The sequence below is a fragment of the Oreochromis aureus genome, linkage group 4 (genome assembly GCF_013358895.1).
Source record: "Oreochromis aureus strain Israel breed Guangdong linkage group 4, ZZ_aureus, whole genome shotgun sequence".
NCBI classification, from domain to species: Eukaryota; Metazoa; Chordata; class Actinopteri; order Cichliformes; family Cichlidae; genus Oreochromis; species Oreochromis aureus.
The window spans coordinates 28,464,477-28,482,879 of NC_052945.1; the positions used below are offsets into that span (position 1 = coordinate 28,464,477).

The 18,403-nt window shown below is 44.6% G+C and overlaps 4 protein-coding genes across 4 annotated transcripts; 3 read left to right on the forward strand and 1 right to left on the reverse strand.

Annotated features, from left to right (window-relative positions):
- The first annotated feature begins 793 nt into the window (after window positions 1-793).
- gcat (glycine C-acetyltransferase) lies at window positions 794-5,173 on the forward strand. The gene is made up of 9 exons (XM_031748359.2): window positions 794-1,107; window positions 1,827-1,957; window positions 2,039-2,140; window positions 2,217-2,363; window positions 2,507-2,661; window positions 3,036-3,118; window positions 3,461-3,632; window positions 3,830-3,951; window positions 4,636-5,173. Exons 1-9 carry the CDS (start codon window positions 894-896, stop codon window positions 4,785-4,787), a joined length of 1,278 nt encoding a protein of 425 aa, XP_031604219.1. The 5' UTR covers window positions 794-893; the 3' UTR covers window positions 4,788-5,173.
- Window positions 5,174-6,407: 1,234 nt separating this feature from the next.
- On the forward strand, window positions 6,408-11,280 carry mcm5 (minichromosome maintenance complex component 5). The gene is made up of 16 exons (XM_039611230.1): window positions 6,408-6,748; window positions 7,508-7,634; window positions 7,723-7,851; window positions 7,938-8,110; window positions 8,193-8,348; window positions 8,432-8,601; window positions 8,690-8,861; window positions 8,952-9,063; window positions 9,154-9,297; window positions 9,416-9,481; window positions 9,564-9,740; window positions 9,822-9,934; window positions 10,031-10,159; window positions 10,270-10,412; window positions 10,573-10,700; window positions 10,919-11,280. Exons 1-16 carry the CDS (start codon window positions 6,576-6,578, stop codon window positions 11,018-11,020), a joined length of 2,214 nt encoding a protein of 737 aa, XP_039467164.1. The 5' UTR covers window positions 6,408-6,575; the 3' UTR covers window positions 11,021-11,280.
- A 20-nt stretch (window positions 11,281-11,300) lies between these two features.
- On the reverse strand, window positions 11,301-13,559 carry hmox1a (heme oxygenase 1a). Its single transcript, XM_031748375.2, has 6 exons — window positions 13,417-13,559; window positions 13,291-13,340; window positions 13,051-13,162; window positions 12,738-12,953; window positions 12,377-12,649; window positions 11,301-12,202 (listed from the first exon to the last, which is right to left on the reverse strand). Exons 2-6 carry the CDS (start codon window positions 13,338-13,340, stop codon window positions 12,038-12,040), a joined length of 816 nt encoding a protein of 271 aa, XP_031604235.2. The 5' UTR covers window positions 13,417-13,559; the 3' UTR covers window positions 11,301-12,037.
- Window positions 13,560-14,922: 1,363 nt separating this feature from the next.
- LOC116326892 (piggyBac transposable element-derived protein 4-like) lies at window positions 14,923-17,779 on the forward strand. The gene is made up of 2 exons (XM_031748330.2): window positions 14,923-15,220; window positions 15,954-17,779. The coding sequence occupies exons 1-2, from the start codon at window positions 15,087-15,089 to the stop codon at window positions 17,623-17,625; spliced, it is 1,806 nt and encodes a 601-aa protein (XP_031604190.2). The 5' UTR covers window positions 14,923-15,086; the 3' UTR covers window positions 17,626-17,779.
- The last annotated feature ends 624 nt before the right edge of the window (window positions 17,780-18,403 follow it).

Sequence of the window (18,403 nt, forward strand, 5' to 3'; positions counted from 1 at the left end):
AGAAGCCGCTCTACTTCAATGTCCACCTGGGCTGGATGTGAGGCTGATGACAGCTGGGCACCCATGTAGTACCATCACAGATTACAAAAAGAACTTAATGATGGCAAAGGAATAGTTAGGAGGATAATCCAAACTGTACTATGTAGTAGCATTGTAATTTTTATAATAGCTATTCATCCTCCCATAGATATATGGAAGGTTATTACACCATAGGTTCATTATTCAGCTACCTAGTCTGCTGGAGTGAGCTTATTCTGACTGTATAACCCAAAATCATTGATCCAGATCAAACGGTATTTTTCTTTTCTTTCCGTGTCACCTCCAGAACTAACTGGAGGTCTTCATGTAAATTTTAAAAACACATGCATGGTTCATTTATTGTTTGTGTTTTAGCTTGATGTGTATTCAGTCTGGATACTGAGGGCACTTTCAACACACTGAAATAAATGTCTGTGTGTGTGTGTGTGTTTGGTATCTCGATCTCGGTACCGACACTCAAAAACAAGTAATGTGGGGGGGGGGGGGTTCTAGTTGTAACATATTACATTGTCACATTTTTTGCTGTAAATGTACTATGTTTAGTACAAAGTACTTCCTGTGATGTACAAAGTATTTGAAACGTACCAAACGTGACTAAAAGCAGTAAAATGTTGTTATAGTTTATATTAGGCATCAGACTGTGAACTACCAAAGTGGATATCAGCCAGTTAAAAAAAAAAACTGTCTGCAATGCGATTGGACCAAACAAGCCACCTGCCAGCGGCCCTGCTCTCTGATTGGTCTTCCAGACAGACGCCTACCCTTGTTACGTGACGCAACCACGCTTGCTCTTTACATTGAGCCTTTCTGTGCCACAGTTCATATATCTTTAATAGCATAAGAAGTCCACCGCTATGTCTCTTGGAAAAGCTGCCCGCAGTTTGGTGAGCCCGCTCCGGGGGGCTCTGCGGTGTTCGGGCCTGAGCCGCAGCTACACCGCTGCCGCTGCAGCCCGGGCGGTGCTGGAACACGAGCTGGAGACGATCCGAGCCGCGGGGACGTGGAAAGCGGAGAGGATCATCACCTCCAAGCAGGGTCCTGAGATCAGCGTGGACGGCAGTCGTGGCAGTGAGTACTAGGAGTTTCCAGTTACAGCAGTTTTATAAGTAGCAGTAGCACCCTCCTCGGTGATGGTCCTTAAACGCACCGTCCCAGGTAAGGTGTTATTTCAGTTCTGCCACGTTCTTATCTCAGCGGTGAACTTGAAGTAATCTCTGCTACTCCCTTGTTTTGCACTTCTGAAGCTATTCTCGGGGCAGCCTTTGGAAAAACATTAACCAAAAGTATGAGATTCAAGCTTTAAATAATTCAAAATAATTTGTAAAGTGGTCTTTATGTCATCAACAGAAAGCTGTTTTGTGCTTTGTACAATGCAAAGTTCATTGTTTGACTTGTGAAGGCTCTAGCATTTAACTGCACTGCACCAGTTAATCTCTGCCTTATTTGCTATTGTTCCAGCAAAGCAGCCGATCACTGTTTATATTTCAGCCTGAACCCTTGCCAGAGATCGACTCTGCTAATTTATGAATGGGCCACACACTTTAGGTCGTGACCCAACATGCACTAAAACAACCCCCGCTCTTTTCATGTGCCCGACAGTGCCACGGTCCCATGCATTGTTTTCTCTGTCACTCTTTGTCTTCTCTCTCTGTTGTCTCGTCTGTAGCCTAAAAATACAAGCAGAACTTCTACTCCCAGCTTTGACCTGCTCAAAGAGGTTATTATGGGACAGTGACTCTCTCTTTTTTAACCTTAATTTTCCTTTTGTCCATCCAAAATTCTCTCAGGTATATTGAACTTCTGCGCCAACAACTACCTCGGGCTGTCCAGTCATCCAGAAGTGGTCCAGGCAGGAATCGATGCTCTGAAGACACACGGTGCTGGACTGAGCTCTGTCAGATTCATCTGTGGGACGCAGGTCTGGTGCTTAAAGATCACATATATCACCCCAAAGCTGTCTAATTCATGAGGTTAAGTTTGCGTAATGCGTGATTTACAGGATCTCCACAAAAAGCTAGAGCAGAAGCTCGCTGAGTTCCATGAGAGAGAGGACTGCATCCTCTACGCCAGCTGTTTCGATGCCAACGCGGGACTTTTTGAGGTGGGTCCAAATGGACTTGAAACGAAGGACTTCCCCCTGTTACGATCAGTATAACGACAAATTATTCTCACAACAGGTGCTGCTGGGCCCAGATGACGCAGTGCTCTCTGACGAGCTAAACCACGCCTCGATCATCGATGGCATTCGCCTGTGTCGAGCGAAGAGGCTGCGCTACAAACACATGGACCTCGGTGACCTGGAAACCAAACTCAAAGAAGCTTCGGTGTGTGGAGGAATGTAGACGGAGTAAAACATTCCTTCTTGTTCCATCGCTCCTTGCATTGTGTTAGAAAATAGTGAAAATGACACAGCTTACTCAGAGGAGGTCACACACCGATCACCTGCGCCCTCTGTTCTCCTCCTCAGTCGTCTCGTATGCGTCTGGTAGTGACAGATGGGGTCTTCTCAATGGATGGAGATGTGGCTCCCTTGCGAGGGATTTGTGACCTGGCTGAGCAGTACGGCGCCATGGTGTTTATAGACGAATGTCACGCCACCGGTTTCCTAGGGCCTCGGGGAAGGTGGGTAAGAAAAGACTTCAACTGAAAAATCATAAATCAGTTATTTTGCAAAATAAAACACAACACCCCTAATCGTAAAAGTGTAATGCCCTAATATCATTTTTAATTTCTAAGTTTTTTTTAATTTCGAAGAGGCAGAGAAGAGTGGCTTGTTATTAAAATGCTTTTCAGCTTCTGTGTCCTCGTGTCCAACAGACTTTGAATAAAAAACTGCTCTAAAAAAGCTGGGACAGTGTCTTTTTCAACATGACCACTAGGTGTCGCCAAAGTCCACTCTTAAAGCAACTGCCGTTTACTGGGCTCTTGATGAAGTTTAGCTATCTCCGTTATCAAGAGGTGATGAACTAATGTTACCGCTTCCCTGTGATTTGCAGAGGAACTGATGAACTCCTTGGAGTGATGGATAGAGTTCATATTATTAACTCCACTCTGGGCAAAGCGCTGGGAGGAGCAGCAGGTATGACTCCATTCTAACATGAAGGCTCTCACAACATCTTTTTATTAAGTATAAATTAGTAAAACGTTGTACATTCAACACAGACATAGAAATAAGCATTTGTTTAGTGTAGTGCATCGGCCCACCTGACAATTCCACTTTTGATATTTACTCAAAGTTTTTCCTGTGATAAATGCGAGTGTAAACTCCCCTTTCCATTAGTACCTACTCGATTTTCAGGGTTTTCCATTAGGTAACAGTACCTGGTACCCAGGTACTGTTTTTGAAGCCCCTTCCAAGCGATCCAAGCAGATACTAACAGACTTATCCAAGGTGTGATTTAGTTGTTTTGTTTTCTCTCAGGTGGTTACACAGTTGGCCCAAAGCCTCTCATTGACCTACTCAGGCAGCGCTCGCGGCCCTACCTATTCTCCAACGCGCTCCCCCCTCCTGTGGTGGGCAGTGCAACGCGGGCTGTGGAACTGTTGCTTGCCTCCAATGAGATTGCCCAAAGCATGACGGCCAAAACCATGCGGTACATTTTGTTCTTACGAACAGTGGAAGTCTTCTATGTTTTTAGTGTTGTGTACATCATAAACACCAATCGCGTTACCTGTACGAATATTAATATCATATATAGGCTGACCTGCACTCAGTGATAAGGTTTATACTGCTTACAACTGGTTTTACCCATCTGTGAGTATAATAGTTTTCTCTTTGCTGTCAAATCAGGTTCAGGAACAAGATGACGCAAGCCGGCTTCACCATCGCAGGCTCAGCTCACCCCATCTGCCCTGTGATGCTCGGCGATGCACGTTTGGCCTCTTTAATGGCTGACGACATGCTGAAGCTTGGTGAGACCATAGACTGTATATAATAGATGGAATGTTAGCCATTCATTTTCAAAGAATTAATGTTCAAATTCTGGCCTCTGCCATGTTGCTGTTTTTTCTTTTTCTTTAAGTCAGACATGACCGTGTTTTGATGAATGACAACTGCTAAGTTATTGGTTTATTATGCTAGCAAGGCTGGTTAGCAAGCTCTAACCTGAATAAGTGCTATGGCTACACAAGCTAATTAGTGCTAAGTAAGACAGAAATTAAATATTGCTTTTACACTCATCAAAACTGACCACACAGACTTGCTGGACAAGCTAGAACATCCAGTTTGCCGTACAGCCATTTATCAGTAAGTCAAGGTGGCCACAAGCTTAAATTTACCTCATTACAGTTTAAAATTGTGAGTAATAAATTAATTTACCACATGTACTGTTGTTGTGAAGGGGGAAACTAGCACTAGAGACCAAAAGTAGTTCTTTGTACCAGGCTAAAAAACATGTTCATTTCTGGGAGTCTATGGGGATTGACTCGCTTTTGGGGACAGCCTCAAGTGGCCGCTCAAGGAACTGCAGTTTTTTGGCACTTCCACATTAACTTAATTTTTTTCTGTAATGTAGATGAAACTGACTCACTTAGCACAGAGTATGTGAATCTGCTACTGTGTTTATACAGTGTCACAGTAGTGTCTTCCCTCCACAGGAGTGTATGTGATTGGATTCTCCTACCCAGTCGTACCAAAGGGAAAAGCCAGAATCCGTGTTCAGATTTCGGCAGCGCACACGGACGAAGACATCGACCGCTGTGTTGACGCTTTCATCCAGACTGGCAGGAAGCACGGCGTCATCTCCTGAATCGAACAAACGGGCTGGAATCAGAAGGATTCAGAAAACTGCTTGCCATTGCAGGGTCACGCTGCCTGTTACTCAAGATCCATGAATGATGGTGATGGAAATTTTAGTTACATTTGTAGGTCACTGGAGGTGAATGTTATTTTTGTGCTTGCTTAACTGATTAAAGCGCTTTTGCTAAAGTGTTTGTATTGGAACAAAACAGGGCAGTTGATTAAACGCTTTTCATGAGCGAGAAAATGTTTCCACTGAATCTGAAAAGGCATTTATCCATCCTGCAGATGTGATTCTGATGACTGTGAGGATAATGTTGACACATATAATGTGCTTAGCTTATCGGCATGTGTGGTAAACATTAAACATCCTTCAAATAAGAGAAGAAAAAAAACTATGGCTTTGAGTTTTATTTATAAGAAAAGTCCATAATTTTCCTCTAAAGTTGAGATGCTAAATGCTAGAGGTGGCCGAATTGATCCCAATATCAAATATCCATACCAGTGCTGGTATTGGTATCAGATCGATACTAGCGCCATAGGTTTAATACTGTTCTCTAAATTCAGTGTGTAGCCCACTGAATTGTGTTAAATAAAATATTTTCTGAGGGGTAAAAATGAAAAAAATATACCTCAAACATGCTCTCTTCTACATGAGCTGCCTTTATAGGTTCAAAGTATCAGTATTGGTATCAGCAATACTGGTCCTGCACTTAGTTTGAATCAATATCAGAATTTACAGTGTTGCACACCACTACTAAATGAAAACCATTTTGCTATAAAATGCTTTCCTTTATATAATTTTGCTTGGATTCGAAGCAGCACTGCGCAGAGTGATGGAAACATTCACAAACATAGTAAAAGACTGTAGATTGAGAGGATGAGTGGTCCGGCTATGCATTTTTCCCCTCTCCCATGGTTTCAGTCCTCCTTTAAGTTGTACTGAGTTGGTGTCTTTATCCTAGGATGAAACATTCCTGATAGGAGAGGTCCCTGCACCAATTTGTAGTTTGCCGAATGGTTTGAATGTTACTGCATTCCCCACTCCCTAGCACCAAAACACCAAATAACCGAATCTGTTTTGGAGGAACAGGGTTCATCGCTCCAGTAGGCATCCACAGACCCTTGAATCTAGACTCAAGTCTATTCAAGGTGCTTTACAAAGAATGTGGTGGATCAACCCCGTAAGAGGCTTTGTTTTAGTTTTTCCTTTTTTATCTGTGTGTTTAAGCTTCACGTACATACCAATCAAGCCGATCAATACTCTTCCTTTCAATTAGATAAAAGACATATAGTGTAAATTTGAAATGACAAAGAGTTAAATATTTAAAAGTGGATTTCGCAAAGAATGACAAAGTATTCAGAGGTGTTACTATTCACTCAGCATAAACACTTTTAAATCTGACTGTGCAGATCGTCTGTTTCCTTCTTTGTGTCTCTCTCTCCCCACGCTTCCCTCTACCCTCCTCCTGCTGCCTTTTTCGCGCCATCAGTGCTCACAAGCTCCACCTTTACTCTGACGACCCACCTCCGAGTAGCCACGCCGACCAATAGCAATGCAAGGCCTTTCCTATCAGCCAATCAGAGGCCCGGAGATGACGCCACGCAGAGGCGGCTCGCGGGAAAGTGAAGGGAAGGAGTTCAGTTTTTCCCGCGAAAGAGACGCCGTGAGGAGGCTTTGTGTGCGGCACTTTACATCCTGCTAAGTTCTTACTAAGAAGAAAAAGTCGTTTTTGTCTGGGTTTGCTTCTTTACACTCAGCTTCTCTTCGTGTCTTTTGCGACCTGGTTCATTCAGCATGTCTGGCTTTGACGACCCAGGAGTGTACTACAGTGACAGCTTCGGAGGTGGAGAGGGCCCCGGCGGGGACGAAGGTGGACAGAAGCGGATCCAGATCAAGAAGCGATTCCGTGAGTTCCTGCGACAATTCAGAGTGGGGACCGACCGCACCGGCTTCACCTATAAATACAGGTACGGTAACAGCGATCGCACCGTGCTGTTGTTTGTTATACAGCCGCACACTGAGTGTTCAGGATCTGATCTCAATAGCTAATAAGACTCGTGAGTCTGTGAGGATCGCCTTGTTTCTTAACTGAAAGGCTTTGTTACAAAGTGAGTGTTGAGATTTTTGCTCATTAGTCTGGCAGGAGGCCTAAAGAAAGGGGCTGCTGAATTTGGGGAAAATGTAGACTCTAGCACAGAGGTGTCAAACATAAGGCCCGAGGGCCAAAATCGGCCAGACGAAGACTCCAGTGTAGCCCACTGAAAGGCTTTGGAAAATGTGAAGGAGTGTGTAAATGCTGGACTTTTAACTATATTTTTATCAGTTTTAAGCTTTTCTCCCCCATCACCATTCCTTCTATACCAAAGTAAAGTAATAGCTAAACAGTTAAATGAGTAAATGGAACTTTTCTGTCTACTATCTGGTTTTGTTTTACAGTGGATCAATGATAAAAAAAGGGGAAAAAGAAAACTGCTCTGGCCCACTTAAGATTAAATTAGGCTGTATGTGGCTGATGAGTTTGACATCCCTGCTCTAGCTCGTCTTGAACTTGATAACCTGTAGAGACCAACAGTAGTTATATTTGGGTCTACTGTGATCCCTTTTGTGAAGCATCTGAATAATTTGCCATTAAAGGGCTCTAAAGGTGTCATTTTCAGGCTCATCCAGCCTATGAATTTGCAGTATTTTCACTTGTACCTAAATCCTTTGCTTAAAAATTCAACTAGAGATGAGCTGAAGCGACACTACACCTTGGGGGAGTACTGGCTGGAGGTGGAGATGGAGGACCTCGCCAGCTTCGATGAGGATCTGTCAGACTGTCTTTACAAGCTGCCGACTGAGAACCTGCCTCTGGTGAGAATGTCACACCACACAAACTCCGTCGCGGCGCGGAATCTGTCCGTCCGACGCCTTCATCTGAAGGTCTGCTTTTAATTTACAGCTGGAGGAAGCCGCGAAGGAGGTGGCCGATGAGGTGACCCGTCCCCGGCCTGTCGGGGAAGAGGCTGTGCAGGACATCCAGGTCACGTTGAAGAGCGACGCTCATCACGCCTCCATCCGCAGCCTCAAGGTACTCTCATACCTCTTCATGTGTCATACTGTAGGAGTTACTGACAGGTTGATCACACTTTTTCTTGTTTTTTCTGTCCCCTGCAGTCTGAGCAGGTGTCTCGTCTGGTGAAGGTGCACGGCATCATCATCTCTGCAACGGCAGTCAAAGCCAAGGCCACCAAGGTGTTCCTGCAGTGTCGCGGCTGCCGCGCCGTCATCCCCAACATCCCCCTGCCTCCGGGCCTGCAGGGTTACGCCCTGCCGCGCAAGTGCAACTCGTGAGTATGATGATGGTGTAACGTCCCTCCTCTCAAGTTCCTCATCCAGAATCAGCTTTAACAAGGCTCCCTCTTTTCTCAGTGAGAGTGCTGGCAGGGTAAAGTGCCCCGTGGACCCTTTCTTCATCATCCCAGACCGCTGCGTTTGCGTCGACTTCCAGACACTTCGCCTGCAGGAGTCCCCGGATGCTGTACCGCACGGAGAGATGCCCCGTCACCTGCAGCTCTACTGCGACAGGTAAGCACATGTGTGACCAGCACTCAGCTTTTTCTGCTGCTCTGCTGCTTTTACACTCATGCTTTTCCCCACCTCTCTCTCAGGTATCTGTGTGACCGCGTGGTCCCAGGAAACAGGGTGACCATCATGGGTATTTACTCCATCAAAAAGATGGCTGCACCAAAAGCCAAAGGCAAAGAGAGAGGGGTTGGCGTGGGTATTCGTGCGTCCTATCTGCGAGTGGTCGGCATCCAGGTGGACACAGAAGGCGCAGGTGAAGAGGGTTTGCATTAAGATGCGGGTGTGATGCGCTTCAGGCACGCAGAGCTGGCTTTAAGTGTGGATATGTTTTCCTCTTTTAGGCCGTGGTGCCACTGGATCAGTCTCCCCACAGGAAGAGGAGGAACTGAGAGCACTGGCTGCTTCTCCTAACATCTACAACTCTCTGTCACAGTCCATAGCGCCATCCATCTATGGCAGCGACGATGTGAAAAAGGCCATTACCTGTCTGCTGTTTGGAGGTTCAAGAAAGAGGTGAGCTTGAAGCGCAATACATAGACCGCCACCTTTATTGTAAAAGTCCCTGACTTACCCAGCAGTGCTTTCGTTTCCTGTCCTCTGCAGGCTGCCTGATGGTCTCACCCGTAGAGGTGACATCAACCTGCTGATGCTGGGTGATCCCGGCACAGCCAAGTCTCAGCTGCTGAAGTTTGTTGAGAGATGCTCGCCCATCGGGGTAAGTAATCCTGAGTGGATTGTCGTCACTACGGCACATCCGGTGTAAACCCCTCACACTGATCCTGAACCTCGACTCTGTCCCCTGCAGGTCTACACCTCTGGTAAAGGCAGCAGCGCAGCCGGTCTGACTGCCTCCGTGCTCAGGGACCCCAGCACCCGAGGATTCATCATGGAGGGGGGAGCCATGGTGCTGGCCGACGGCGGGGTCGTGTGCATCGACGAGTTTGACAAGGTAAAAACGAAGCAGCACAAGTTGCTCCAGTTGCAAACAAGAATTCAAACTTGGCACAAAATAAACCATCAGTTGATCTCCGGCCTCATTATTAAAGATAACACTGTTTGTTGTCCAGATGAGAGAGGATGACAGAGTGGCGATCCACGAGGCCATGGAGCAGCAGACCATCTCCATCGCTAAGGTATCCCCTCTTTGTGCATTTAAAGAAAGCAAAATGTGCTCGCTGTGTTGAAGGCAAGCTAACACGTGGGCTCTCCTCCCAGGCTGGCATCACCACCACCCTGAACTCTCGCTGCTCGGTGCTGGCGGCGGCCAACTCCGTGTACGGCCGCTGGGACGACACAAAGGGCGAAGACAACATTGACTTCATGCCCACCATCCTGTCCCGTTTCGATATGATCTTCATCATCAAGGACCAGCACGACCAGCAGAGAGACATGGTAAGGAAGGCCTGCGGCGTTAAACCCACGTGTGGTTGGAGTTTTTACGGAGTGTAACTATTTGAACGCGTGTGTTTACAGACGCTGGCTCGCCACGTGATGAACGTCCACCTCAGCGCACAGACGCAGACCGAGGGTGTCGAGGGCGAGATCCCGCTGACCACATTTAAGAAATACATCGCTTATGCCAGAACGTAAGTGTCCTGGAGTTCATATATTAGTTTGATCAAGCACACAGTCATCTACTTAGTTTAGAAAATAAATAATAATGCTCATTTGCCCTTTTACAGTAAGTGTGGTCCTCGGCTGTCTGCTGCAGCTGCTGAGAAGCTAAAAAACAGATACGTGGTGATGAGGAGCGGAGCACGAGAGCATGAGAGGGAGAGCGACAAAAGAGCCTCCATCCCCATCACAGTCAGGTAGATTTTTATTTATTTTAATAAATATTCGTGTAAATGTGTCTTTTTACGCCAGCTTTAGTACTTGTATCTTCTCGCGTCATCGTCTGTCTGATGTTTGGGGGTTTCAGGCAGCTGGAGGCCGTCGTGCGCATCGCAGAGTCGCTGGCTAAGATGAAGCTGCAGGCAGTGGCTGGAGAAGAGGAGGTGGATGAGGCCCTGAGGCTCTTCCAGGTTTCCACGCTGGACGCTGCACTGTCTGGCAGCCTTTCAGGTGGGCGTTGGTTATGTTTTTGAGTCTAGCGGATAAATCTGCCTCATTAAACTGAACCATATTAGCTGTTCCATTAAGCAATGTTTTGTTTTTGTTTTAAATTTGCTGGAAGCCAAGTGTTAAGCCTCAGCTAAGCATGCCAACCACATTTTGTGTCCAGGAGCGGAAGGCTTCACTTCTCAGGAGGACCAGGAAATGATCTCTCGCATCGAGAAGCAGCTGAAGAGACGCTTCGCCATCGGCTCGCAAGTGTCAGAGCACAGCATCATTCAGGACTTCACCAAACAGGTGAGAATATCAACCTGGGGATAAAACATTTGAACAGCGATTTGACTCTGTGCCCAGCTTGTGTTTTATGTTCCATTGGGATGATTACAGGAATACAGTGTTCAGTTGTCTTTTGTCAGTCATGTAAAAACAGGCCTGAGAAACATTTTTACATGCCTGATAAAAGAATCCGTTTTGGTCTGGGTCCTGTGAGTGACCTCTTTCTGTCCTTCCTGCAGAAATATCCGGAGCACGCCATCTACAAAGTCCTCCACCTGATGTTAAGGAGGGGGGAGCTTCAGCACCGCATGCAGAGAAAAGTGCTCTACAGAGTCAAGTAGAGAAAAGTGCTCTGTGAGATAGCCATATTGTTGTTGATGTAAATAGTTTTGATTCTTTTGTGGTGTTATGTTTGCCAGAATAAATGTCAGAATAGTGACTCGTCTCTGCTGTAGCTCTGTACAGCAGGATGCATGCCAACAGGGTGGATGAAGAGTCACTGCTAAGATGGTCCTAGTGCTTTGTATCAAGCTAAAGATGTTACTTAATGTCTGCATACCGTGTTTAAAAAAAAAATAAAGTATTGAAATTCACATTAAAATTTGAGAGTATTTCTTTTTTTTGTGTTTGTCTTTTATTAAACGGATCATAAACAGAGACACAATTTGATGAATATACACAAATGACAAGTAAAATCACTGCTTTGGTTTGGAGTTGACAGATTGTCCAAATTTCAGTCATGATTTCTCTTTCAGAGCCAAACTGAGTAAAGTGCAAAATGTGCATGTCACACACTGTATATAAAAGATGGATGGAGCCTTTGTAATCCCGCTCACTGGTTAGTGAAGCCTCAAGCCTTGCAACATCACAAAATGTAATTTATATTATAGCAAGAATTGAAACTTTAGATGGTGTAAAGTACGGATGTAGCTTCTGGGTTTCAAGATGGAAGCACCTTTTAAATCTGCATTCTCTTCAGTGGCCACCAGGGGGCAACCTTGGGTTGCACAACCTTTCATGCGTTCGCTAAACACTATCCTGACTTTTCTGTGGCCCTGATCACTGGTTTGAGGTCATGTTCGGTAGAAAATTGAGTCATTTTTGTAAATTAAGAAAATTCTTAGAGGAACAAATAGGTGATGTAACGATAGCTCTGTTCATCTGTATGTCTTAAACTGGTGATTGAGACCTGAACTCAATCAGGACTTCCTTTTAAAATCATTCATATGTCCTCCCCTGCTGACCATTAAAAAGAATGCTGGTTTAAGGAACTTTGCCTTCATTTTTCAAACCCAGAAGCTAAACCCATGTCTTATATACAAGCTATGGTTCACAACCAGTATAAGTGCAGGTAGAGCCTACAAAGCATACATTCCCACTCCAATAGTGGCCAGCGCAACGCACAGTCCCACGGTGAACTGTACGATGGGTGACGACGGGAGGGCGGCCGCTGGGGATCTGTCTTTGTGCTGGTCCGCAGTTTCTGTTGCAACACTCAGCATTTTCTGCAAGTCATCAAAAACCTACGGGGAAACAAGGGGTAAAAAAAAAAAAGATTAGTGTGTTGGCAGCATTTTGGCTCTACATGCACAAGCTTCAGTTCCTCTTTCAGCTGAGTTCACTGAGAACTGTGGAGCAATTCTTGGTGTCATTTTGCTCAGCGCTTGCACAGAAAAACTCGTCCTGAGGTCTCTCACCTGTATGTTCAGCTCAAAGGCCTGCACGGCCTCCTCCAGCACTGCGGCCTTCTCCTTCTCCGTCAGCTCGATGCTGTTCATCCGACTCCTGTACAGCTGCTTGAAACGGTTGGGGCTGCTCACGCCAGGGAAGTGGAAGAAGGAAAGCCCCTCTTTGCTGCTCAGACCGAGAGATTTCTGGGTAATTTTTCCCAGCACTTGTCCCCCTGAGAGATCACCGAGGTAGCGAGTGTAGGCGTGGGCCACCAGAAGCTCTGGGTTCTCTCTGCCGATCTGAGAATGTAAGAAGGGGGAAGTGTTGCCCTGGTTCTTGTGTGCTCTGAGTTATAAATCATAAATCATGTCAAAACGCTGTGCTCACCTGTCGCAGTCTCTGGCCATATCTGAGTGTGGCTGCAGGGACGATCACTCTCTTCCTCCACTCTGAGCCAAAAAAATGCTCCAGATCTCTTTCCAGTGATTCCACACGGGCAAGCTCCTGAGGGAAGTAAATTGGTGCGACGGCTGGATGGGAAGCATTTCTGTCCAGCTCATCTTCCAGAGCCCTGTAGATCTCGTAGAGGGAGCACAGCAGGACCTAAAAGATGCATAAAGATAGAAATTCACTTATAAGACCATTGTAAAGAAAAGGAACAAAAAGTGGTTTGTGTATCCAGCCACTGTGCACACTTCACCTTATACTGAACCAGAGTGATCTCTCCATTCTGGTAACTCAGCATCAGCTGTGTGTTTTCAGCCCTCACGTGGTTGTCCTTAGTGGCTGCTTTAATCTGCTCTGATAAATCGCTGAGGGCAGAAGGGAAACACAGAAAGGGAACAATCATTCAACATGTCCTAAAATGTCTTTAAGTGCAAAAGCTGCAAATTTCCAGTGATTTTGTTCTGAGAACAACCAGTAAAGTGAACTCCCATACCTGCCGACTTCTCCTGTCTCATTTTTCCTCGCACTCTTCATCGTGTCCATCTGTTCAAATGGTTTCATTGGTTTAGTATAGGTACATAAAATGTAGGATTATACATATATAATGCATTTCACTCACATTCAGTAAAGTGGAGTTGAGTCTTCGATCCTTAGAGCTGGCGGCTGTCAGTGTGTCCGGTCAGTTCCTCTGAACGGTTGCTCCTCAGTGCATGGCCTCTCAGCTCCCTCCCTCCTCTTTTATACAGCTGTGAAGCTCCAGCTGCTGAGTCAAATGGGAAGTGTGATTGCTGAGTCATGCTTCACATGACAGGGGAGATGTGGACGCAGCAGCAATATCAGAAAACATGACGAGGCATTAAAGCTTATTTTCTTGAATCATGTTTGAGCTGACTTTGGCTACATGTGGCTACAGAGGAGAAACAAAGTAGGATGTAATGTATTCTCAGAACCTGTAGCTATTATCTGTCAATTGTTAGCTTTTTTTGTTGTTGTTGTTGTTGTTTTGTTTGTTTGTTTGTTTCCATTTAAAAAAAAACACACATCCATTAACAGTGACCAGGGGACAGAACAAGAAGTCTTGAACTCAATGTCACAAGAAGCTGGGCTACACCAAGACGCCCCAACAAGACGAGGAGCTTATTTGCTCCAGGTTTGCCTCGCAATATAAGGGCCCCCCAAAAATCTGCTGACTGTATAACTTCTAATAGTTTAGAAGTACATTTTTGTAATTTGTTCATGTAAAAAAATACATATTGCTACATATCAGTGTGTAATAACTCTTGTATAGCTACAACACTGAAAAGCACAATCAAGCTTTATACACTACTGTGCAAAACCACTTTACTTCCAAGGAGACAGACTTTCTTAGTATTCTTTCAGTAGTTCTCCAGGCTTTCTGCAGGTCTTAAAAAGTTGTTCTTCTTTGGACAATGTCTGCTTTTCACTTATTTTCAGTCCAGTCTTTTTAGCGGACTATATTCAGAGGATTTTCTTTTTTAAAATTAAGCAACTTAGCACTGATACCTTAAAGATTCAAGCATCTAGCTCAAAATGTGAACCATTTTTGCATATACACAAAACAGACAACTTTTAAATTAAATCTTCTGACACTTTGTTACAAGCAAAAAACATCAGTGGCAATAGATCTTATGACGTGAGAAATAAAAAATTTTTCATCAGTATATACAGATGAGGTTGTATTTAAACAGGAAACTGAGCTCTGTAGATTTTTGGTAGCTCTAAAATATCAAAATTCAAGGCTGAAAGCAAAGACAACGGCCACAACAAGCAAACTTTGGCACATATGAGTATCTTCTTATCCGTGACGTCCTCTACCCACTCAAACGCTAGCAGTACTGCAGAGCTCTATATGACCACTCAATGATAATGAACAAAATTTGGCAAAACGTTGCCTAGAAATAATTAAAAATACATTTTCATGTAAATTAAGTTATTTCAGTAAGATAAATTAGTTTTAATAATTTAAGAAGAGAACTTTCCGTCTGGAGGTTATTACAAACAGACATATAAACTAGTGAACTGCTGACTAAGAGCTGTTATACTAACACAGTTGTAGACGACAACAAAACAGCTGTACCATTGTTTTAGGGAACTATACCGGAAGTGATGTCAGAACGAAGCAGTCCCTGCCAATTGAAAATTTACCGCCAATAACTGCGCAGAAGAAAAAAAGAGAAAAAAACGAAGAGGAAACAATAACTACTTCACTTTCGAGACGCAAACGACTCTCTTCACGTGAAGAGTTGTGTCTTTTTTCAAAAATCGTGGATGGCTACGATGGCTTCCGACGACGAAGCTGCTCCTGAGCTGCTTGAAAGCGAGGATGAAGGAGAGTCTGGCGCAGAAAGTTTCCTCACGGAGGACGAGCTAGCTTACGATGAGGGGCTCGATCCAGCGGAAGAGTAAGTATACTGTATTTACAAGCTAATGCAGCTTTAGTACGGGCAGAGTTTGATGGTGTTTAGAGCAAACCTGCATGTGGCATAGTAGTCAGGTATAAAAACCTGCAGACCGTAAGCCAGCCATGTAAAATATTTAAAAATATATTTTTTAAAAAGTACGTTAATGTATTCAGAGAGAGCTGTGATTGCATGATAATGCACAGGACAGATTTTTGCACTTGGAGAAGACTCATGAATACATAAATGAGGGGTAGAAATGGCATAATATATAAGTGTGGTGTGACACGTGACGTGTGGCAGGAATAAATAATAAAAAGTGAAGCTTTTGAGTGGTTATAACACAGTTGATGGCAGTAGATCAACATGTGTTTAATTGTGTAGGTGTATTTTAGGGGTTTTGGGTGAGTGAAATGAACGTGTGTGCTATTTTCTTTACTTGCACCTTTGGACTTTATCTGGTGGCTATTAGTCACATTGTGTGTGTGTGTGTCTGTGGGTGGGTGGGACAGTGGGGGTTAGGGTTTTAGCCATAGTTTTCATTCTTGTGGGGGATGGGGCCTTCCAGGCACAGGATATAAGCTAAACCTACACTACAGGTTTCAGTCTGGGTGGGTTGGGGGGAACAGCATCAGGCAATTTCAACCATTCTTTACAGTTCATACTGCGTAAGATGTAAACCACAAAAACACTGGCCTGAGATAAATGATCATAATACTTATTCTGCTTCTTTCAGTTTTGATGAACAACAGGATGAGCACACAGAGCCTTGCACCTCTGGTGAAGAAGATGCCAACCACTCTGCTTATTGTGAAGAAGACGGTTCTTCACTTAGAGGCCAGAAGAGAAAAAAATCTCCACATCTGACAGCCAAATCCTGGAAAACAGAGAACGATCCAGACATTTGTCCACCGCCTAACAGGTTCATCCCAGCCCGACCACCCGGACATCAATTGAATTCAAACAACAAACACATGCCGCTGGACCTCTTCAAGCTGTTTCTCAGCAATGAAGCCATTTCAACTCTTTGTGAGAACACAAACAAACAAGCAGCCAAAAACATTGGAAAAGGCAAAAAGTATTCATGGACTGACCTCGACGTCCCAGAGTTCCTAAATTATGTCGGACTCACTTTCTTCTTTTCACTGGTGAAACTGGATAACATCCGTGACTACTGGAAAAAGAACACGATATTCAGTGTGCCGTTTCCGGCTGACGTCATGTCACAGGACAGGTATCGGGCGATATCTTGGAACATCCACATGAGTGATCCAGAGAAAGATGTTGAGAATGACAGGCAGAAGGGAACGCCGCAATACGACCATCTCTTTCGATTGAACCCCCTAATGGACACCATCAAACACGCCTGCAATACGTTTTACCACCCCAGGCAGAACCTTCTGATTGATGAGAGGACAATAGTGAGGAAGAACCACGCTGGAATGATTCAGAAAGGGGCAGCAAAACCAAACAAGTTGGGTTTCAAACTCTTTGTTCTGTCTGACAGCAGCAACGGTTACATCTTGGACTTTGCTGTGTACACTGGAAAGTCACGGTTTGAGTCAGGCACTGGGCTTGCATACGACTCTGTTATGACCCTGATAAAGTCTGCACACCTGGGCAGTGGTTATAACCTGTTTCTGGACAGTTTCTACACCAGTCCAAAACTCTTTAAAGACCTGCTGAGCCTCAATGTTGGAGCGTGTGGAACATACAGAGACAACAGGAGAGGCTGCCTAACAACACATTCAAATGCTCTGAGGAAAAAGGATCCCAAAGGCACCCTGAGGTGGATCCGTGAACCCCCTGTAGTTTATGTGAAGTGGAAGGACTTCTGTGAGGTCAGCATCTGCTCTACAGTCCACCAGGCGTTCTCTGGACACACCGTGGAGAGGAGAGTGAAAAGTGAGGATGGCAAGTCAACCGTCAGATCCATTCCGTGCCCAACACCTGTCATGGAATATAACAAGTACATGGGAGGTGCTGATATGTTAGAACAGTTGACACAATCCTACTCTGTACACCACAAAACATCACGCTGGTACCGTGTACTGTTCTTACACTTCCTGGAGATTGCAGCCACCAACAGCTTCCTGCTTCACAAGGAGCTCTGCAGAGAGAAACACGAGGAACCCATGACTCACAGGGCCTTCCTGGAGGAGCTGACTGCCCAGCTGTGTGGCGTAACAGTCGCCGTCCCCCCTACCAAGGGCCCGAGTGGCCACCTCCCTGTGCCGATCTCCAACCAACCCGATGCAAGCAAGAGGGCCTCGTATGGACGAAGGACCTGCGTGCAGTGCAGGCTGATAAAGAAGGAATATCAGTCTACCCCCTGGAAGTGTAGGGAGTGCGATGTGGCCCTGTGTCTTATTGCAGACAGGAACTGCTTTGAGGCGTGGCACGATTAATGTCGAGATAAAAAAAAAAAAGCAGGAAGGAAGGACTTATGTGAAATCAGTGTAAAAGTTATTTCTCTGTTTCTTGGATTGCTTTTTTACCCTTAAAAAACAACTCACGTTCTTTAATTTTGTGTTCTGAAATAAAGTTTTCTCACTTTCAGTACATGCTTGTTTCTTGGTCTTTATGCACGGCAGCACACGTAGTCTGTTTCCCAAAATGTTTATATACAGTAATATTGATTAACCCAGCCACAGAGGTAATATTGATTACACATAGCTCAAATTGCAAGCTGAAGGCATAAAAAGCAGTCAGTTACACTTTTAGGTATTTCTATATTAACTTGGATATAAATATACAATCATATCAATTATCTAAAAACTTATATATTATTTTGAAAATTTAAAATATATAAATCAACAGATAAGCAGTGCTTAAATTTATAAGACCACCCAATGTAAGGCTTATGCCACAGCTGCCCGAAATTAACAGTTTTTGAACCGATTCCTGAAACATTTGTGTTTTCTTGTTTTTACCACAGGTGGTCTAATAAATGTGTTGACCCTTTAAAGCCAGAACCATGAAATTATTGCCAGAAAATTCCAAGATTTTGAAAATGGAGTGTTTATTGAACCATCTGACATTTTTTTAAATAATTCAAAACACATGAACAATACATGTTGGTTGGCTATAAAATGCTAGTGCTGCTCAGTCACGTGAACATTGTTACGTGATTGAGTGACCCACCTGCCACTGGGACACAACTTCAACCCCAGAGCAGTAAATTTA